At 33.9% G+C, this 23,349-nt stretch overlaps 3 protein-coding genes across 5 annotated transcripts in view; 1 reads left to right on the top strand and 2 right to left on the bottom strand.

The window, feature by feature from the left end:
* The window catches only part of LOC129000709 (calcium permeable stress-gated cation channel 1-like), a 29,240-nt gene extending 26,085 nt beyond the window's left edge, over positions 1-3,155 (bottom strand). Inside the window, exons 1-2 of one of the 3 annotated variants that reach the window (XM_054427674.1) lie at positions 2,988-3,155; positions 1,127-1,305 (exon numbers count right to left, since the gene is read on the bottom strand). In XM_054427674.1, the coding sequence (XP_054283649.1) occupies positions 1,127-1,297 (171 nt within the window). In that variant the 5' untranslated portion in view covers positions 1,298-1,305; positions 2,988-3,155. Of the gene's footprint in view, positions 1-1,126; positions 1,306-2,983 lie in introns of those variants that run through there. The other 2 variants (XM_054427673.1, XM_054427675.1) reach the window with 2 other exon arrangements.
* Positions 3,156-5,189: 2,034 nt separating this feature from the next.
* On the top strand, positions 5,190-16,851 carry LOC129000888 (cleavage and polyadenylation specificity factor subunit 4-like). The gene is made up of 6 exons (XM_054427961.1): positions 5,190-5,384; positions 10,689-10,892; positions 12,313-12,502; positions 14,228-14,378; positions 15,633-15,740; positions 16,709-16,851. Exons 1-6 carry the CDS (start codon positions 5,282-5,284, stop codon positions 16,823-16,825), a joined length of 873 nt encoding a protein of 290 aa, XP_054283936.1. The 5' UTR covers positions 5,190-5,281; the 3' UTR covers positions 16,826-16,851.
* A 3,779-nt stretch (positions 16,852-20,630) lies between these two features.
* On the bottom strand, positions 20,631-21,710 carry LOC129000517 (uncharacterized). The gene has a single exon (XM_054427479.1). The coding sequence runs from the start codon at positions 21,708-21,710 to the stop codon at positions 20,631-20,633; it is 1,080 nt and encodes a 359-aa protein (XP_054283454.1).
* Positions 21,711-23,349: the final 1,639 nt, after the last annotated feature.

A 23,349-nucleotide genomic window follows, 5' to 3' on the forward strand; every position in this document is an offset into this window, starting at 1 on the left:
TGTTTTTATGTTTATTTACAAAAATGGAGAAACCGTTGGGATAAATACATTTAAAAAAATATATAAGCACTTTGCAGTTTAAGACAGTTTTCAAACACCCAAAACACTAAAGCGGGGTAATTCTGACCCCCCAGGGGTAACATTGTCCCCGGGGTATTAGGTATTTTTTTTAATAAAATAAATGTGGGGGGTCAATGTCACCCCAAGACACAGCGTAATATTGACCCCTTTTGTTATTTTTTAATGATTAACCTATGACCATAAAAAAACAAATTAATTCTTGGAAGGTATTCACACAGTACCTATGTATCATTATAAACATCAAACAATCCATATAAAAAAATTCATCAATAAAAACATCAACAAAGGTTGTCAATTTATCTTTGGTTGACATATGTACGCTCACTCTCCGTGTGAAGTGTTCCAAGAATCAAGGCAGCCACGAGCACTTCAATAAGGAAGAAAATGTAGAGGATTCTGATTAATTACCCTCATCTCAGAAAAAGAAAGAATACAAACAGTGGATCAGAGTTTACCAAAGGAATCTCTTGAACATGTGACTAAGGAAGATTCGTTTGGTTTTGGGAAACACAGTAACAAAAATCCAAAACAAATTGGTTAAAAAGTATTTAATTTTGTAAGGGGCAATGTTCTATATTAAGTCTAGCAATTACAGACACAATCATCTTTTTAGCAGTTTATTAGCTCTGTGAAAGTTATTTACTGTGAGTATACTCTATGTATAGGTACCGATAATTAACATTAACAACTGTTCTTAATCACTGTTCTTAACTAAGGAACTTGACCGTTTTCTTAAGGAGCCGTACAATGATATTTGAAGGAATTTGCTAAAACTATGCACAGCACGACCAATCAAGGTTCACTGATCGCCTGGATTAATGACGATCTACAAACCTATTTGTCTGCAGACAGTTTAAATGCCAACGAATGCACTACTCTTTAGTTGGTAAATTGAAGCAGCAGCTTATTATTTCAGACGAAGCCCGGAGCATTCGGAATTTGGCAGCTGTTTGGTATTTGGTCTGTTTACATTATAATGGGTTCTTAAAATTAATTTGTTACTTTATTCTTAACCATTCAATTATAGTAATAAAGAGGTACTTACAATCCATCCAAGAAAGTTAAGCAGTAGGTTTTCTGGTATTCCTTCATACGCTGGAGTAATAATTCGTCCAGTTGTGCGGTTGTAATATATACACTTTTCTTTTGTTACAACAGAATTGTTCGCTGACAGGTACTGCTCTTCATTATAGTTGACCAAGCCAAATACAGACATGATGAGGTCTGTAAATAAAATGAAAACAAAAATCCAAGCACACTACTAAAATTAGCCTATCAGTTATACTTAACTGGCTGTCGATAAATTAAGGTCTCAACGAGCTTCCATCAAAACAGAGCCAACTAGTGCAAATCTAACACTATCCTCGTCCTTCACTTCTTTCACAAGCTACTATTTTAATTTTGAAGTGACCTAAGTGTTGCCAGTAAACGTTCCTGGTCGTGGAAAGCAATGGGATATAGTTTTTTTTTCAATGATAGACCTACCGGTACCAGAACAAAAGTATTTATTTTTATGTTGTTTAAGTTAGGATATGTTGTGTGTTGAATGTAAGTTAAGTTAAACATCTTGTAGGCTAGCCTATATTTACATCCAAAGCCATCATCAATAAAGCTATTCCAAAGCGTACCGGTACCTATTTAGTGTAATTCTTGGATCAAGGTGTTTGATCATGTCACTACTGATCAAACGAACTGTGTGTTTGCTAACCTAAACATCGATAAAATATCCCCCTGGGAGATCCTTCCGAAAAATCAAAACTAGGCCTACATTAGTAGAAAAAATCATTAAGTTACATAGGCTGTCAGTTTCAAAACCTATGAAATGAAAGTTAAGATTATCTATATATTAGGCCTAATATAGGCAAGCTAAGAAAATTTTTTTTAAAGAAACATCTTTAAAACATTTTTTCTTAGCTCGTGTGCATTGCAGGGAAAATATATGCTTACTGTTGGAAAGATGTTTGCCTGTAGATGTGCAGAATGCCTTTATAAATTAAAATAGGCTCAAAAATAAGCACAAAAAATCAATTTAAAAAATTAACATGGGCCTTACGGGTTGCCAAGCTGGTGACGAAATATGAACAGAAAATCAAAACAAATAAAAGGAATTCCAATCACATGCTTTCTTTACAGCGTGGGGTGAAAATAGAGAAGTCCGTACATTCAGACAAAAGAATTTAATATAGACCGCCAGCTGTGCTGCGGTTACCACAGGTTCTGGCACACACCGCTAGGAGTGCCATGTAGTTACGGCTTACACACGTAACTACACGGCGCTCCCAGCGGTGTGCGTCAGAACCTATGGTAACCACTTCACGGGCCTGACAGTCTATATTTAGGCCTAACTCTTTTTGTCTGTGGTACATTACATATTTTGTTCGGATTTTTTACCACTGGACGACCTCTAACTTAGTGTTTATAAAAACATGACAACATAATTTTCATGTAGGCTAGGTAAGATTGAAAACTGTAGGTACATAGGCCTAGATTGGCTGGAATAACTTTTTACTCAAACTAAAATTAAAATAATTAACTTATTTTATTGCATCTATATTTATTTAAGTCAAGACAAAGACAATGTCTGCAATAGTGTTCTAACAGTAGAGGCTACATTTCTCATAAATTAACAGCGAAGTTTCTTACAATACAAAACATTTTAAACATAGCCTAGCCTATTGAGATAAAGGCATTGATGCTTGCTTAATACTATTAAATGATTACTTTTTGTAATCCAGATCCAAAACAAATCAAAAAACTTAAAGTAACCTACTAGTTCTTAGTTCTATAACTTCTCTGCATTGCAAGAGAATGAATGAACAACTTGCATTATGTGTAGCCTACACAAAACTAAATGCAGATCCTACGATAATCCTTAAATAATTAATTTCATGGATCTACTTACTTACGTTATGATGAGATAAGTCATCAAGGGAATACAGACTCAAATAATATAAGTCTGGTATACAAACATTTCCAAATTTGGGTGTAGAATGTTAGTAACTTAGTAAAAATATAGTTTAATCACAATATTGTAGTACTAAAATACATGGTTTCTAGTCAGTTCCTGTCGACGTTTGTCGTCTGTCACCAATACTACTATTGACAAGCTCGATATCATCAAGATATATCTATAAACATCACCTGGATTGTTGCCTTTTTTTTAAGTGTTCTATATTTTTCATCAGGTTGACAGACAACCTATATGCACAGGCTATTGGATTTCAGATAGTTCTCTTCGATCACATACATATTTGTGTTACAACAGATGCAGCAACGGATTTACAAAATAGGAGTTTAATCCTATTAATATTCCTAGGCCCCGTCCTAACAGGAACGGCGTGACCGAAAATAGTGACAGATTCAGATACATGGTAAGTAATGGGAGTATCCTAGCCTCCTAGCTAAGCAGCAAAAGCGACGTCGCGCTTCAAGATAAAAGAATGTTTGTTGTTGTTCTGTATTTGGTAGCGCTACACCAACACCGGTGACAAGTTGGAGTGGCATCCACTCAAGGCCGCCTTTAACTCCAGGCCGTGGCCTTCGAACTGGCAACGTCGCAAGTGGTGTTGTAACAGCTGATTTTTTTGGAAGCAACTAATGGTATCTGTGTATTTACGAAAGATTGATTACTGGACTATGACAATATTGACTCCGCTTAAAAATGTACACACAGATATAGATTTTAATTCATATTGTTTCAATTTTCAATTATGCATGTTTTATTTTCAATATTTTAATAAATTTATGTTCATAAATTAAAAATTAAATCAATAAAGTGCGAATTAATGAGCTGATGTCACCTGTCTACCATGTTATCTTATGGGACATCTGTCACTGAACAACACCACTTGCGATGTTGCCAATTCTACCAGGCCGCGGCCTGTAGTTAAAGGCGGCCGTGCATCCACTACACCCGGCACACCCACTACCACCAACATATTATATTACTCCAGGCCGCGGCCTGGTATAATTGGCAAAGTCGCAAGTAATGTTGTTTAGCGCCAGACGTCCTATAATATAACATGGCAGACAGGTGACACCAACTCATTAATTGGTATATATTAGACATTTAAATGTAAATTTATGAATATAAATTTATCAAAAGATTGGAAATAAAAGATATAGAATTGAAAACACAAACAAATATAAATTGAAAATCTATTTCTGTGTTCTGTACATTAGAAATGGAGTCAATATTATCATAGCCCCAGTAACCAAGGTTTCGTATACTACTTTGTTTAAAGTATTTTAAAGTTATCTAAGACCTATCTGATAACCTTATACCATGCCTTATTTCATAGCCATTTGATGTACGGAATAGTGCTCTGGGGACACTCCCCTGCATGCCATGAAATACTTCTGTTACAAAAAAAAACTGTGAGGGTGATAACATCTAAAGGCCCTAGAGAACATTGCCGACATCTTCAAAGAATTGGGAATCCTCACAGTGGTGAGCCAATATGTACTCAATAGTCTGGTCTTGCTAAAGGAGAACCTTAGTGATTTTGTGACCCATGGTGATTCGCTGCCGCTTGAGCCATACCTTTGGAGATACCCCCGCTCGGCTATTAAAATCTACAACTCCCTTCCAAACCACCTAAGGAACCTCGACTGTACAGCGTTTAAGACCGAGCTGAAGAACTTGCTCACAAATAGACCCCTGTATAGTCTTGACGAGTTGTCAAATGATCCTTTAATGCCAGGTCGAGAAACAGACATGCTTACCACAGCCGAAGTTTTAAGTTTTTGGAATTTTGTTAAGCAAGTTTTGTAAATAATAATTTTGTAAATATTAGTATAACGACGCAATCTATCCGATATACTTCGGTCAAAGATTAAGACAACAAGTATACACGTAAGTCTTATTTTATTTTCTTACCCTAAATGCAGTACATAATGGAAACCTTTAGGTGCCCTTTACTCTTTTGGCGTCCTTTTTTATTGAAATTGATTAGAAAGTAATGAAAATCAATGGTCTGAACCTGGTCAATCAATTAAGCTACACGTATAAAAAGTTCAACCTTTCTCTGAAATAGCTTTTTATTGTTCAGAAAAAGATCAATCGAAAGAAGAGAAGAAGTTTGTGAAAGTATTCGTTCTTCGTTGCAGGTTGCTGCAGAAGCATCAACCTATTTCGTTTATTTTTTTTGTTTATGTGGAAATATTTTGTTTATTTAAATTAAATCCTGCATTTTTAATCATGGAGTTTATCGTAGCAAGTGTTGAAAATATGAAATTTAATATTGAAATAGCGTTAGAAGAACAACATGGATGCTTACCATTACCATTTTCTGGAATGGATAGTATGTAACTTAGGCTAAACCTATAAGCATACTTTTAAGGTCTCGTTTTAACTTAAGCTAGCTAACATTACATTTAATGGTTAGCTTTAACTGCATTTATATTATGAATTTCCAAATTCTTTCAGTGAATAACTTAGGCCTAGGGTATTTCTATCTAATTTTATTTTAACAAGCTTACAACAGAAGCCTTAAACCTAATATAAAATAAGTAGCCTAAGTTATTACCTTGCGTATAGCCTAGTAACATTGGCGTTTTATGTAGTGATGGGAGCAACTGATTGAAAACAACCAATTCAATTGATTAGTCGGTTGTTCTCCCGGATATGCTTGAAACTAGTCACTTCATACTCTCGGTCCTACGGCGACTAAGTTAGATCCAGTCAACCAATCGTTGGAATAACTGGAAACAGTCAAACGTCGGTGATTGTAACTAATATAGTCGCAAGAACCACTTAAAAGTTACTGTTGTTGAGGTTGAGACTGACTTGTAAATGAAAACTGTTATAGATAAACTCGTACTGTACCTACACAAATTGTGAACAGTGTTAAGGTAGGCCTATAATTAAAATAATGTAATTTGGTAACTAGGCTACTCCGTATAAGTTAGGTGCCTCCAAACAAATTTTTAATTTTGATAAGCTATCTTACTTTGTAGTTTTTTTCCTCCTGAATCCAAAAATACAATTTTTTATCACCGCTGATGAATAGGTTCTCAAGATATCGCCGTAATAATATACAACATTACAATAAACAAGGTAGGATGGATGACATTTACAAGTGGAATTAACTATGGGTTCATGCAAGCATTTTTGAAATACTGTAGGCCTAATTTAAAGTGTTTTTCTCAGGATTTCAATTTTACAAAAACAGTCTGCATAAACTAACAACTCGATACATTAACTTATAACCTAAACTTTGCCTTCCTAATCTAACCTAACATCAAAACACTTAATGCAGTCACCAATCCGTATAAAGCACGACCTACCACCCTGACATGCCTAAATAAGAACTAGGCCTAGGCCTACATGTAATTAGTCCACCAGTCCATCTATACATCCACAATGTGACGAAATTCCTATTATAGAAAACAATTTCATAGAAAACAAAGGAATATTGTTTTACTGAGTTTAGTTTGAGATAGTAGGACCACTGAATAATTTATAACTTGTCCTGTATAAACTAAATGTTATTAAGTACCTAATAATAAGTAGTCCTACAAAATGTAAACACAAAAAACAACAAACAATAAATCAACTACAAAGTCTCAACAGTTTCCAGTAATATATGATCTTCCTTGCATGATTTTCATAATATTTGCATGATTATGATTTTCCTTGCAGTGACTGAATCCATTGCGCCGAATGAACATCACCAGTTGTAGTGGAATTCACTCGGTTTTTCATTTAAATGAAAAAACCGACTGGTTTTAAATACAACCGATTGACTAGTCGATTGTTTTTTCCAGTACCTAGGTTGTCCCATCACTAGTTTTATGTGGGTATTAACTAAGTAGGCCTACCTATGTTAAAATTAACATACTAAGTAACTCATGTAAAATTAAAAGTAATAGGCTACTAAGTAGGTAACAAAAATTGTAAATTCAAAATTCCCATGTTATTTTTATGCAGAATAATTGTAAAATGTTGTAGTTTGCATGTTCGGGTAGACTTCCATATCTGTTGGCACAAACAACCGAATGAAAATATTGATCATTCGATTGTTTCATTCGATACCTTACCTTACTAACCAAACGATATATTGAATTATCGATATATCAATCGATATTTTCATTTGGTTGTTTGTGCCAACAGATAGAAGTCTACCCGCTTGTTCATGGATATATAACTTATTTTGATCAAACTTGGCATTCATTTATTTCAATACTAAGCTAGGCTATTAATATTTTACTAAAAAAACACACTTTATTAGTTTCCTTGTAGCAGCAAACCTAGGTAACTTACTTGTTAAACCTAATGTTATCTAAATAGATTTAATTGAAAATCAATTCAGACAAATGGAAATTTGTTTATTCGGCAGGTTTGCTGCGGTGGGGGTATTCCTGAGGATTAATACTTTAAGGGATCAAGATCATCCATGTACAAACTTTTATAAACATATTTCCTTTTCTTTTTAAAAATTTTGAAAATTGTTTACGTACGGTACCTAACTTATTGCATTCTTCTAGAACGTTGCAAATGTTGAGCTGTTGGATTGGAGCTTCCCAGTTATTACTTATTAATACCAGTAAGGAATCCCCTTCATCTCACCTAGAGACAAGGTGGGATTCGGAGTTTTAGGGTGGGGAACCTTTACATAGGCCTAACTTAATTATTTAAAGGAAAAAGGGTAATTAGCCTGGGCAAGGGGTAATTTATTGAGCGGAGCGAGCGAAGCGAGCGTAGCTCTTTGGGATCAACTTCAATGCAACAAATAAAGCAACATCACTCAATAACGGCAGAACACATTTCAGCCAAACTTAACAAGATTACTTAGACTAATAGTGAGATGGTTAATAAACAAACAAATTTCAATTAGATAATGCTAATGCAATTTAAAACGAACTTAAAATTTCCAAATTTTAACATTAGGCTTATGGGACTAAAGTAGCCATATGACAGTTTTTTGTTTACAAGAAAAATGTAAACAAGAGAATCATAAGGTATTTCTGAACTTTCTAGACTTTTCTTTTAAACGTTTTTTAACCATTCCTATGATTTCAATAAACAAGAAAATGCCGTTAAAACATTTTTTTAAGGCGCGGAATTCACTGAAAATCGAGAAAATATACGGAACTACTTTCTCAATGCGCGGAGCATAAACAAGGAGCGGAGGGGTACGGACCAGTGACTACTTTCTTGGGAACCTATTTGTGTTGCCAGCTGATTAGAAACAGCCAATGTTAGAAATCAGGATTTAATAAGCAATATATCAAACCGCATCGAAATCGATATTTAATCCGATAATACATCACAGGTTATATTAGGCCTATGTTGAATTACATCGATGGTGCAGTAAGTTATTACACTTAGGGTGACCCGGGGCAATTCTGGCACGGGGCAATTATAGCAATGGCCTATATTTTTTTTAAATTTCAGCTTTACAGATCAGTGAAGCAATATTTGTTATTTCAGCATATACCTCCTATATATAGGAAAGCATTTTTGTAAAAATAAAATGTTTGCAGTAATTTTTATTAGCGATTAAAAAAGTACTTTCTTCCACAGCCCGAGGATATCGAAACATCGCACACGGCTAATTTTTTTCCCCTATGAATTTTATATTTTATTTTTTTTTATACTCAAAGATAATTGTTCAGACTTAAAACTTCATGAACAAAAATAGTAATAGCAGTATCCCTTTAAGATATTTAAATTTAAATGGGTGCTATAATTGCCCCATTTTCATATGCTATGGGGCAATTGTGGCAAAGAACCCGGGGCAATTATGGCAGCTATATATCTTTATACAAATAATGTATAAATTAAAGAATAAATTGTATAACAACGTGTGGTGTAATATGTTTCATTTCAGTTCATTTGGATGGCTTTGTAAACACCTTTTGCTTAGATTACTCTATGGCAGCCTGATTGTTTTTATTGTTTATTGTTGCTAGAAGTTTTGAGGTTAAGGCCCTTGTACGCTTGTACTGTCTTACCGGTTTATTCACAACTTCCTTATAAATAGAGATAGAACAAAAATTAAAACACCATCTTAAACAGCTAAATTAGGCCTATGCCATGATTGCCCCAATGTCAGAGCAATTTAAACAATAAGGAAAATATAAGGTATTGCTATAATTGCCCCAAGGTTGGGGCAATTCTGGCATCTGACACTCCAAAAAAAAAAAACCTCAAACCCCCTTAAGGGGAGTTTGAGATTGTTGTCTAAATATATGAAAACACTAGAGTAATAACATAGAATTACTATGGTAATTGTCAAAATAAAATGAAAAATATGTTCACCGCGGTACAAGCAGTTAAAGTTAAGGTTCACGTCTGGCTGCCAGAATTGCCCCGGGTCACCCTATTAATAAAACGCAGATTGAACACTCATCTAATTTAGGCATGTGGGGAAGGTAGGTCAGGGTTTATGAGTATTCGTGACTACATTAAGTGTTTTGAAGTAAGGTTAGATTAGGGAGGTAAAGTGTAGGTTATAAGTAGGTGATCGGGTTGTTTATTTGTGTTGCACCAAATAAACTGATAATATTTTCCTGGTCAAAACTACCATAATGCACTTTTGGAAGAGGTATCTGAATAACAAGATGTAGTAAAAACAAATCTGAATTATTATAATTTTAATCAATAAAACAAGCATTAGTACATCTATTGACTTTTTTACATTTAGTTACTTATACAAATATCAAATCACGTTTGTTCCGCTCAACTGGCTTTCACCTCTCTGAAAGCAACCCTAGTATGAATACGGGATTGGCCTTGATTATTTCTGAAAATTGAAATTTTCTGTAAGTCTTTAGTCCATACCCACTTAACTTAAATTCTAATGGGTCTTTATGAGATATTTAGGATTTTCCAAACAAAACACAATCAAAGGCTAAACTTTGATCTCCCACTCGCATCATATTTAAAACAATGTTGAAACAAAAGCTATTGTTGTAACTATTGTCAAAAACTATTTTAAATTTATCAGTCAGATTGTGGAAAATTTCTGTGAACAATTGGCCAAGTCACTCAATAATAAACAAGATTATGCTAGTCTTCATGACTCTCAAGACCTCAAGATCAAGCATTGCAATAACAAAATTTAAACAGCACACCATAAAGAACGTGATATCTTAAATCTAATTATCCATTTTTGTAAATAATAAAATTATTTACTACGACTACTATATTTTCCAAAATCAATAACTTAGAGGAAATTCAACTTAATCAGTGAACAAATAAACTTTTTTGTTGATGCCTATCATCATAAATAGGCTCTAAAACTTTCTTAGAATCATACACATATTCAACAACTACGAATCTTATTGCAGACAGTCATAAGTAGGTAGAACTTGGATATTTAACTCCTCCAGTCAAATTGTTTGTCATACTTTATACTTTACTTTTATACTTTTATACTTTCTTATGAAATGGCGACCATACTATGTAGGTATTTTAAGCCAAGTATGAATGGAGATGAGTGTAACCCCTTTTCCCATTAATCAATCTTAGCATATATTACGAGTGGATTACTATAGATTGTGTTAATTTAATAATTAGGTAACATGAACCCACCTGTTAATTCTGTCAATTAAATTATGTGTTATTAATTTAATATCCTGAATCCACTTGTTAATTCCAGAATCAATAGCTGGTGTTTGTGAATTCTTCCCGAAAGGATCATGTGCGAAAGGAACATCATGTCCACTCAGACATGTCAAGGGAGACAGAACTATCGTCTGCAAACATTGGCTCCGAGGGCTTTGCAAAAAAGGAGATCTTTGCGAGTTCCTTCACGAGTACGACATGACAAAAATGCCAGAGTGCTACTTTTATTCCAGATTTAGTAAGTATGTAATATGAAATGGAAAACCTACAATGGCTATGCCAAATGAGACCATATTTATTTTCTCATTTTATTTGGTAATTTTCTTTCTTTTGGTATTTTTATGTATTTTGTAGTTTGTTAACCATCCATGCTGGAATCTGCTAGTACACTGGGTTGGGACAAGTTATCTCGATTTTGAGGGGATTATGACTAAGAATGTAATATTTAGAAAACATGTTTTAGTATTTGGTCAAGTGTATGGTTCTAAAAAGGATCCAAACAAGAGGGAGTTCACTGAAAATTCTACCACACAGAAAAAATAGCTTAATTGTTTTCAGTTCAATGTAGCAATGTAGCAGTGATTTTCTTTAATAATTTTCATATAGGCTTAAATGTTTCATAGCAATCAATTCTAAGTTCAACATCAAGCAGGGTCTATTATTCCATATTCACCGCAAGAGACTTAAGATCGACAACTGTCTCTGATGTGCCTGAGGAATATTAATTTGATAAAATGTTTAAATACCTGCTATTAGGCAATCGATTCAATTGCAGTTGCAACTAGTTTCGGATCCTATTTGGGTCCATCATCAGGAGGTATAAGGACGTTTCCTTTCTTCATATGAAGAGTGTCACATTTAACACATACAGTAGAACCCCTCATATCCGGCCACTACGGGACCAAGCCCCTGACCGGATAACGATTTGGCCGGATAAACCAACCTACTATGAAAATGACAATTCATACCTAATAATAATAGGTAATCAATATATGCAATCAAAAGTATCATTTAATTCTGTTCTGGGATTATTTTTAGAAAAATAAACATATGTTTGTAATAAAGGAAAAAAAATATTTGTAAGTTAAAGTCATTAAGTAATGAATGTACAAATATTATGATTTCAGGTAACAAAACATTTTAAATGGAGGTAAAAATGACAATAAATTGTACTTAAAGATCATTAGGACTTAAATGGTACTTGTATTTCTACTCAACATTCTTAACCATTTTATGAAATACAAAAATTAATGTACTCATACTGTACTGTACTAAACCCACTTTGGAAATAATCAACCAACAGATCAGAGGTTAAGCCTACTTACTAGCTCAACTGAGTATAGTGACTCAGCAAATAAATGTATAAACAAACGGATAAATAGTGAGAACAATTTATTTGATGACTTGAGCAGTCACAAAAAATAGTGCTTGCATCTAAACGTCTGTAAGCTGTGAGAAAAACATTTTGATATTGGCTTCCTGGAAGGGGCCGGATAAACAGAGGACCGGTAAAACCAAGGCCGGATATGAGGGGTTCTACTGTAAATAAATAAATATTTATGTAGGACACAAACACGGAAAAACATTTATGGTTTTAAATTCATCAAAACTAATTTGCTCTTGAAAGGTTATCCAGCTATTAGTGTTGTATCTTATAGACGCCTGCCACAACAAGGAGTGTCCGTTTCTTCACATAGACCCGGAGAGTAAGATAAAAGACTGCCCTTGGTACGACAGAGGGTTCTGCCGGCATGGACCTAACTGCCGTCATCGCCATGTACGCAGAGTCTTGTGTATCAACTACTTAGCCGGGTTCTGTTCTGACGGACCAGAGTGCAAATTCATGCAGTAAGTCAGGCTCATTAATTTTTAGAGTTCAGCATGTGAAGACTTGCGTTCAATAATTCATGACGTTTTATGAGGCTGGTTTTGGAAGTGAAAATCTTGCTAGTTAGGCCTACCAAGACAGTGATTTCATGAAGGCTTTTTTTCACATGCAATTTTTTTCTTGGAAGGACCGGCTGTCAGTCTCATTGGATAGAGTTTAAAATTTACTCCGCTAAGTTTGGAATAAATCAATTAGAGAAGCCCAATTCGATCTCAACTATACATCTTTGCTTTTATGAAAACTAAAACATTCTTTCCATCATGTTTAAAAACTAGCTACTGGAGTTACTATGAAAAGCTTAATTTTTACCCATACTATTGATGTTGAGTTTTGTATCAGAGCTTAACCTGAAGCCTTCAACATTTCAAGCCCCAAACAACATTATTCAACATAGCCTAGTTCAACATTTCTGGTAGTAAACATTGATTAGTTTCAGAAGCAACAGAAATAATAATGACAATGTTTACATTTACTTTATTTATATTTATTCTGTTTATACTGTTTATTTATTCAAACCAGTAGAATAATTTAGACTAGAGGCCATCCAGTGGTCAAAAACTCGGACCAAAAATAAAAAATATCTAATATACCGAATTCCCTATTTTCACCCCACGCTGTAAACTGAATGTGACTGAAAATGTGATTGAAATTTCTTATATTTGTTTGGATTTTCTCTTTATATTTTGTTGTTATTTCGTCACCAGCATGGCAACCCATAAAGCCCATGTTAATTTTATTTTTATTTTAAATTAATTTTTAATGCTTATCTTTGAGCCTATTTTAATTTATAAAGGGATTCTGCACACCTACAGGAAAATATCTTTCTAACAGTATGCGTAGATTTTCCCTGCGATGCACACAAGCTAAGAAAAAAGGTTTTAAAGAAGCATGCTTGCCTATTAATATATAGATAAACTAGCTGTAACCCGCGGGCTTTGCCCCGTTTAACTTCTTAATTTTCAAGATTATCTCGTTCGCATGGCTCAATCACGTCCTGGTTGAAGTTTGTTCGCTAGCTCACTCACCTTTAGGTTGGAGCTCGTTCGCTGCGCTCACTTGCCTTCAGGTTAGCTCGTTCGCTACGCTCACTCGCCTCCAAGTTGAAGTTCGTTCGCTACGCTCACTCACCTTTTGGTTGCAAATTAGCTGTTGTCATAAATGTAAAAGAAATAATAGTGCTGCACCCTGTTGGTAATCCTTGTAACTTTAATGCTATTGAACATCATAGAACAGAACCAACTTGTTTAATTGAAACAGCTGTTAAGATTCAATAATTCTATTTCTCATAAGGTTAACATGGGAAACTCCAGAGCCACTGGGGCGGAGCCCGAAAGGATTTTTGGAATAAGAATATGCCTATATGTTAATCGGGAATGTGAGCTATCATCATGCCAAATTTCAGCACAATCCGACCAGTATTTTTCGCGTTCACTTGTCACAAACATCCAAACTTTCTCATTTATAATATAAGTAGGAAGTAGGATGAGATATTATGATTAATTTTGATATAATCACTTTGGAACATAGGCAGAATCTTTTCTAGTGTGTAGAGGTATCAAACTGATGTGTAGTACGCATTTGAATGAGCTATGCTTGAATTCATCAATGCTATGTTTGGTTCAAGCTACAGCATTCCTTCTATATGTGTTCAAAATGTGCGACTCGCTGACACAAGCTTTTTGCAGTCCGAGGTTCGAGCTGCCGGCAGCCGATGTTAATCAGAAGGAAGGCAAGAAAGTGGTGATTGTTTGTCACTTCTGCGGTGAGTCTGGACACAAAGCCCTCTACTGCCACAAGATGCCTGCGGATATGAAGGAGGCGGAAGCGAAACAATTGGTAAGCTTAGTTTACATCCATGAGATGTTCTTAAAGATTCCTACTACGTAGATTGTTAAAGAAAGGTATCCAGCCGACAGAGCAAACTTGGAATTTAGGAAAATTTGTATGATTGGGTAGAAGTGAGTGAACTCTACCATAATTTTCTATAGGACTGGGAAATTTGCCGATTGTTTATTCTAGGGATGGACGAGATTGGATTTTTAGTTCGAGACGAGACGAGACGAGATTTTTTACTTCTCATAAAATTTCGAGACGAGATCGAGACGGGATTTCCCTTCTCATACACAACAGGAAATGCACGTTCAAAATTTTTACCTGATTTTGTAACATTGTTAGATGACTGTTTAAATACAAAAATAATGATAATAGGCACGAATATTTACAATCTTTTATTAAAAAACATCAGCATAACATTTTTTTATTATACACGCCTAACTTGCCTACGATTAGGAAACATAGTGATATCAGTTAGGATAGAGTTAAACTTATCCTAAAATAAAATAAATCATAAAATAAAAGCAATATTAATTTTTATAAAATAGTTACTTGTTTTGACTTTTTATAGTAATAAAACATTCCTCACACTGCTTACACTTAACAAAACTTCTCAAATGTTATTAAAGTAATATTATTAAAATAATTAAAGTAATATTTACATTTAAAGAATTAATTAAATAAGAACGCCTTCGCAAAGGAAACGCAACTTCAACACGCTCCTGTATTGCGGGTATTGCATTGACTTTCTGCAGGCGTTTTTAATTTTTTTTTTTTTTTTTTTTAATTCTCGTCTCGATAAAAATCTCGGTCAAAAATAAATCTCGTCTCGTGTAATGAGATAAGTAGGCCTAAGTTTTAACATCTAAATTGTTGTCTTTTGGGAAACCTGGAGTTGTTATTGAATTTCATTTTCATTGTTTGCTGGGCAAAGCATAGGAGAGTGCTAGCTGCAAAATATGACTTATTGTAATTTTTTTTCATCATCTGTAATATTTTTCCACTCTGTGATCATACCCCTGGTGCTTTTATAGGCAAAGCTCGATTCATTTCAATTCACCTTTTTAATACACTTTTCCATTTCAGGTTTTTAAATGAACAAAGAAGGGAAAAATTACTTAACTTGTTTACATTTAGGTCAAGTACATTTTTGAAAAAAACAGGTTTATTATCAAAGGCGTAGTTGTGGAACAAATTAATTTTTCTTTAGAAATACAATTTTTTTCAAATGTCCTGATCAAAGTTTTATGTTTAAAGGGAGTCAAGGTGCCACAGTTTATTACCAAGACGGACGAAAGTGGTAAAGAAATCATTATTGGTACCAAACCTGCACTCAAACCACTGGAGGAAGTCACCTGTTTCAAGGTAAAGTTCTCTTTAGTTTTTGCTTTTACTGTATTATTTGTATTTGTCTTTGTTTCTTGCTTAGAATAGCCTATCTGTAATTTACAGTGGAATACCTCTTTCATTTCTCATCAACGCAAAGTTTTTATAAACCTACTGAATTAGCTTTTAGTTCATGTTGATTTAATTGCAAGGCATGGATGGATCCCACCTGTAGAAAAGGGGGAGGGACCTTGCTGTTTTCAAATATAACTTCATAGGCGGCTAAGAGTATTGATCCTTAAGCGAAAATTTTGTTTGATCATAATTATAAACGTGCATTTTAGGGCAAAATTATGAGGCTTAATATAAAGTTCAAACCTAGCCATGAATGCGTTTTAGTTTTGATTTTTTCACATATATTCCCGAAGGAACGACAACAGCACCTATAGCCATCCCCTAGATACGCTCATGCTGTACAGTTTTTTCCATTTGCGGGATTATTATCCCGAAAACGGGATTTTTAGACCTTGAGCGGGATTAAAACGGGATGCGAGATAAAACGGGATTTTCAGCTGTGACGATTATTTTTATTTTTTATACTTAATCTTAGAGAAAAACTAACTCAAATTGATTAAATACTGTAGCTAAATATAATAGTGATGTTTAAACAACTTTATAAACATGATACGTAAAGTATAATACTAGGTACGGTATTGTACAAAAAAAAATAATGTGGGATAAAACAGGATTTTTCAAAATTTTAAAGCGGGATAAAACGGGATTTCTCGACCCAGTAAGCGGGATTACTTTTTTGGTCATGTGGAAACACTGATTTTGCTGTAAGGTATTTATTATATTCATTGGGTAAAGCAAAATGTATACAGAAAGATTATAATATTTTGTTTTAGGAATTAAAATGTTTTTAATATTTTGAATTAATATTTAATACAACTAGAATTAGGCCTACATAATTAAAAAAAATTCTATCAATGCCGTTTTGATTTCAGTGTGGATGCAAGGGCCACTATGCCAACAAATGTCCCAAGGGTCACCTGGCGTTTCTCGCTCTCAGTCAAAACCAAAATCAACCTAATCCTCAATACATCAAAAGATTATTATCATAAGTTTGCTCTTATAATTATTTATAATTTAATTTTAAGGTCAAATGAAGTGTATTTCTATCATAACTTTTTACTTCTTACCCTTTCCTGAATGTTGATAACATAAAACCAAAGTTTAGCTTTGACTATGAGATGCATAGTACAAGAATGTATATTCATCAGAGAAAAATATGATGGTTTTTACTGATTTACTATATATTATATGAAATACAAAACAAAAGAGTGTTGTTGAATAATATAAACAAATTGTTGTTTTATTTTATTGTAACAACGATAATCACATGGACAGCTGTGCTAATAAGAGGTGCTCGGGTTGCTTGGTGTATTAGCAAACCCCTCCAGATATACCTTCACAGTAGTAACTGTATCAATGTTATTTAAAAGCAAACAAACATAAATAAATTTTGTTGCTTACAAATGAACCTCAAATGCCAGCCAATGGATCGATGAGCCGATCAGGTATGTCCTCTTTTGTGTCCCATGTAGCCAATTGGTTGATTGGTCAATTAGGTTTATAGTTCTTCAACTCCCTCCAGTTTACAAATGAAAGCCAATTATCATCCAATAGGTTGATTGGTTCATTGGGTATGTAGTTCAATCAGCCAATGGATTGATGGGCCAATCAGGTATGTTGTTCTTCAATTCCCTCCAGATTACCATACCTCAAATATCAGCCAATGGGCCAATCAGGTATGTTGTTATTCAATTCCCTCCTGATTACCAAATCTCAAATATCAGCCGATGGGCCGATCAGGTATGTTGTTCTTCAATTCCCTCCAGATTACCATACCTCAAATATCAGCCGATGGGCCAGTCAGGTATGATGTTCTTCAATTCCCTCCAGATTACCAAACTTCAAATATCAGCCAATGGGCCGATCAGGTATATTGTTCTTCAATTCCCTCCAGATTACCATACCTCAAATATCGGTCAATGGGCCAATCAGGTATGTTGTTCTTCAATTCCCTCCAGATTACCAAACCTCAAATATCAGCCAATGGATCGATGGGCCGATCAGGTATGTAGTTCTTCAATTCCCTCCAGGTTTCCAAACCTCAAATATCAGCCAATGGATTGATGGGCCGATCAGGTATGTAGTTCTTCAATTCCCTCCAGGTTTCCAAACCTCAAATATCAGCCAATGGATTGATGGGCCGATCAGGTATGTAGTTCTTCAATTCCCTCCAGGTTTCCAAACCTCAAATATCAGCCAATGGATTGATGGGCCGATCAGGTATGTTGTTCTTCAATTCCCTCCAGGTTTCCAAACCTCAAATATCAGCCAATATGGACCGATGGGCCAATCAGGTATGTAGTTCTTCAATTCCCTCCAGTTTTCCAAACCTCAAATATCAGCCAATGGATCGATGGGCCGATCAGGTATGTAGTTCTTCAATTCTCTTCGTAGTGCTTCATTAGGTATTTTGAATGTCTGTAAATTAGCCTTAAGTGGCGCAAGATATCCTAAATGATAAACAAGAGTTAGGAACATTTTTGTTGCGTACTTATCCGGATCAACAATATGATATTTAAGGCATAAATTTAGCAGGAAAATTTCTGTCCTATGGAAGTAAGGTTTGTGAATATCTACATGGGTGTTTTTTACTTCCTTTTCTAGTATTAAATTTTGCAACCACTCCGTCAGTCCGTAAACACTGCATATTTTTCTATAATTAAGCAAATACTCTGATCTACATAAATAGTCAGTAGCGTGAGTGTTGGTTTCGAAGAAGTGAATGATAGCCCAAGTATTATATATTGTGGTTTTTCCTCTAGAAAAGAGCAAATAACCACTGTAATACTTGTTTATTTTATTTGTCATCTCTGTTAGTTTCTCCTCATCTGTTATATGATTTTTTAACAAATCGTCAAGCTCTTGTTGGGTTATACCGAAGAATCTTCCGAATTTTTCACTCCCGAGGAAGGGATGGTGAGAAATGATCGGATCACAGACTCCCCTAAAAACTCTTATGACTCCCACCAAAACTGCTCTAACTTCATTATTAGACTGTAACAAATTATTTTCAGTTTCTCGTAAAAGTTTAGTGATCTCGAATATATCGTTGTTTTCTACAAAAATTAGACTTTCGATTACAGCATCACTTTCATCCATCAAAACAAAAACGGTTCTTCCAAAATGTTTCCGCATTAACTCGCTTAACCATTTAAAACTGTGCGGTATTTGATCTTTTTTCACATCATCTGTAATTAGATTTTCAAAAAAACTGATTTCACTATTGTTCGACCACAGAGTTTTATTATTCAAGAGGTATTCGTGTTGTGAGAACGTTTCGCTTATCACTTTTGTATATTTTCCCACAAAATCCTCCATATTCCCTATATGCAACAGGGGTCCATAGTCTATATAAATAACAGGGTAGACCCCTAAGTTAGTCTTACAAAACTCTTCATCTTGAATGATATTTAAATTGTTATTCTTGAACAGTTTATGATTAGAACGACTCGCTAATGGAAGTGGATTTCCTTTCTCGTCTACTTCAATTTCCAAAAACTTCCTTATCATGTCCAAGTTTGTTGATTTCCCAAATTTTCTGGGAGCCGTGATTGATATCAGGGGTTCTCCGTTTATTATTTCTTTCAGAAGTAGAGACTTGTCAATAAACATGTTTGATTTTAAAACTGATTGAAAAAGTGATAAGTCAGCTTGTGCCTGCAAAAAATTGTAACAATATTAAATACAGTCAGAAGCGATAAATATTGTTGATAGGGTAGTTATAAGAATTTAACAACAGCTTCACAAAATACATTATGGAAGGATGAAACATTGGTAAGGTAAATTGTCTGCTGAAGATAGAACTTGTATTACTATGTTTCAGAGTTGTATTTTATGTAAAAGTCAGGCAGGTGGCATGCAATTTTAAATTAATGAATTCAATTAACTTATTAAGTATAACAATTAGAAAAATTTACTAAGTACCTATAAAATTAGTAAAAGTATAAAAATTAGAAAAATACAGTTCCACCAAGAATGACAAAATCTGTTGAACAAGATCCACTCCAAATCTATAAGAGTTTTTTGCTTGATTTTTACTTTAATTTCACCAAATATAATATATCTTAGGTGGCTGTGAATTAATTACCTTTTCTTTTATGCAAAGACACACTCCGAAAATAACACATACGACAAATAACATCTGATTTTTATTCGTTCCTCGGAAACTGAAGAAATCACTGTACCTAACATAAAAATCACATTTCAAGACACAAATTTACATTAAATGAGTATTCAACTTCAATAGACAATGTTTCAAAATCTGATAATGTGTTATTAAGAGTTCAATATTTAAGTCCATCTCTGCATGATGTAAGAGCTGATAATAGTATTATGTTATAGTTGTACTGTTCCACAGTCAAATATTGAAATCTTTATCTAGAGTAGTAAACTACACAGCGAGTTGGGGTATAGCAAAAATTAACTATTACCTACAGTTAAGACTTAGGTAAAGCCACTACAGTACCTATTACTTATTGCCTTTTAAATGCAGTCATTAACCTGCCAGCCAATTGGCTTTGTGTAAACTCAGCTTAAGGAAATCCATTGCATAGTTGATCTATTGATAATTAATATCAAAAGGCTAAAAAAACAACCTTGCCTCCAAACAGTAGTTTTTATGATTTATGAAAGAGAACACCCAAGTACAATTATTTCACGCAACACTAATTTTTTTCGCTTTTATTATGAGTTTCATGGATACTTACGTGTCAGTAAAGTAAAACTGTTATCCAATTGTACATTTTAATGACAAAACCTTCATGTACATTTTGGAGTTGGTTGTTTAATGAACATTCAGAAAGGTAAGTGTTCCTCCATGAACCATTTTGCAATTTTCCGTTTAATTTCATTGGTACTGCTGATATTTATCTTCTCCCCTATGCATTTTGACTTCAAAACGTTGAGGAAATTACCCATAAAATACGTTGGTTTACTCTCTGATCCAGCGAGATTGACAGTGGATTTAGTATAGTTAGCTACCCTCGTATTTTCTACTTCAACAATTTTTTGTACATCATACAACGCATCTGAACATCCATCTAAAATTGTTTTTAATTCATCCCGTGCAGATTTGTTAGGAATTTTAAACCAACGTAGTTTTTCATCAACTGGCGTTAAGTATCCGAAGTAGTATAGAAGAGTTAGGAAAAGAACTGACGTTATTGTTGTCTTTTCAGTTTTCCCATGGTTCATTACCATCCTTAGTGTTAGAATATTATCTTTGTGAAAAATAGGCTGGGAAAGCTCTACGTGAGTATGAAGAACTTTTTTCCCAGAAAGTAAAATCTGCAGCCACTCGACGAGTCCTTTAACTCGACTTAGTTTCTGCAATCCATTTAGATACTCAGGCCTCATCATCCTGCTTACGTTTAACGACTCTGTCAACAGATACTGTATAACTGACTCAGTTCTGTATATTTTCACTTTTTTATTTTCAGCATTGTATATGTAGCCTCCAAAGAAAAGGTCAGTAAAATTGTTTAACTTAATCTTTTCTTTTGAATTATTGCCTTTTAGAAGATGTTCTAATTCTTTCTCAGCTATTCCATAAAACTCGCTAAGCCGGTCCCTCAGGTTTACAAAACAAGACACATTTTCTCCTCTATACAATCTTAGTTCACCAGTGAGTACAGTTCCGAAACTGTTGTTAAATTTGAGTAAATGTTGCTCTGATTCTCCTAACAGTTTAGTAATTTTTGTCATGTCTTTATTTCCCTTGAACAAAAAGCTTTTCACAAGAGCATCGTAATCGTCAATTAAAACCAAAGTCTTTTCATTAAAATGTCTGTAAAGCAGCTCACACAACCATGTTAAACCAATCACTATTTTGTCTTCTCTCACATTCTTATTAATGAAACTTTGAAATAGAACCATTTCACTTTCATCACGCCACAAAGTGATATTTTTCAAAATATATCTATGCTTTGAAAATAAATTACTAATTATCTGTAAATAATTTTTCAAAAAATGTTCATAGTTTTCTATCGATGAAAGTGCAGAGTAGTCAATACTTATTGTTGGATACTTGCCAAAATAATCTTCAAAAAATTGTTTATCATTTAAGATTTTTAATGTGTTGTCCTCAAACAGTTTATAATTGGAATTCAAATACTTCTCAAGACGCTTGCCATTTTTGTTAACTTCAACTTCAAAAAAATGTTTTATCATGGCTAAATTTGTTGACTTTCCGAATCCTTTTGGAGCAATTATTATTTTTGTGGGATTCCCTTCAACGATTTCTTTCATTAGCAAAGTTTTATCAACATAACATTTACTTCTAATGCTCCTGAGAAAAAGTGATTCTTTTTCAGTGAATACCTACAAAATATTGTCTATATAACAATCAATAGAACCTTTTGACTTAAAATTACCTGTATACTGGCATTGATTAAGATTAAAATAAGATAATATACTAAGATAATAAGATTAAAATAAATGTCCTTTTCTACAATACATGCATAAAATAATCTTCTCTTAAAAGTTGGTCATACTTATATCTAGGAACACTATCAAATTATTATGAAGAATTATACCTATGAATCATTATGATTATCATCAATAATCAACGGTTGTACTAATAATGTGGTAAATACTGTATACTTTCAATCATGACAGCATCATTTTGGACTCAGTTGTGATTTATAATAAGCTTGTTTCTTGCTCTCTATAGACCAGCGTTTGGACTATTTTCCTCTCCCAACCAAAAAGTAATGACCCAGATTTAAAAAAAATATATCATAAAAAAGTATTTTGTACCTTTTTAGTGCAAATGAGAAATATCAGGGACAGAATGACATTTCCGAAAGCATAAACACTCATTTTGTAAAGATTATTAAGCATTACACAAATCTGTTTAAATTACATTTATGTTAACATTAACTAATCAACTTCCCACTTTGAGATATGAGATTTTAATCTGAGTGTCATAGATTCATCAAACACTACCATACTATATTTGGCTGTTTATGGAGTAAAGGAACTCACTGTAGGAACAGAATGGAAAAAACCGATCCTTTTTACTTTCCCCCCTATACTTATTTGATAAAAATAGTTATTGTTGTCTTAGCCACCTAATCCATCCATTTGGGGCCCCTCTGAACCCAAAGAAGTGGTTTTTGAAGCTATATCTGCAGTGTATATTGTGTGTGTGTTGGGGGGATGTGTTCAGATCAATTAGACCACACCTGTGGTACGATTTTGAAATTTTGTACCATATGTGGGTACAAATCTATATGGTATCTCCAGTAATTTTTAAATTTTGATTTTTAATGGTGTTTTGCCAATAAAATATGGGGAAAATTGATTTTTCTGAAAAAGGACCAGACGATTTTGATTTTAAAAAATTCGTGTGTTATGATCCTTTTATATATATAAAAAAAAAAACAGTATAACCCCCATTTTGCCGTAAAAATGACTGTCAAAAAGTTAATGCTACTTTTGTGATTTTCTTATAAAAACCCATAAAATAAGGATTAAAAATAAAGGGCTTAGCTGATTTAAAATTTAGTGTAGT

This window comes from Macrosteles quadrilineatus, unplaced genomic scaffold (assembly GCF_028750875.1).
Source record: "Macrosteles quadrilineatus isolate MER2022 unplaced genomic scaffold, UCM_ALF_1.0 Scaffold_8__2_contigs__length_117827958, whole genome shotgun sequence".
In the NCBI taxonomy this organism is placed as follows: domain Eukaryota; kingdom Metazoa; phylum Arthropoda; class Insecta; order Hemiptera; family Cicadellidae; genus Macrosteles; species Macrosteles quadrilineatus.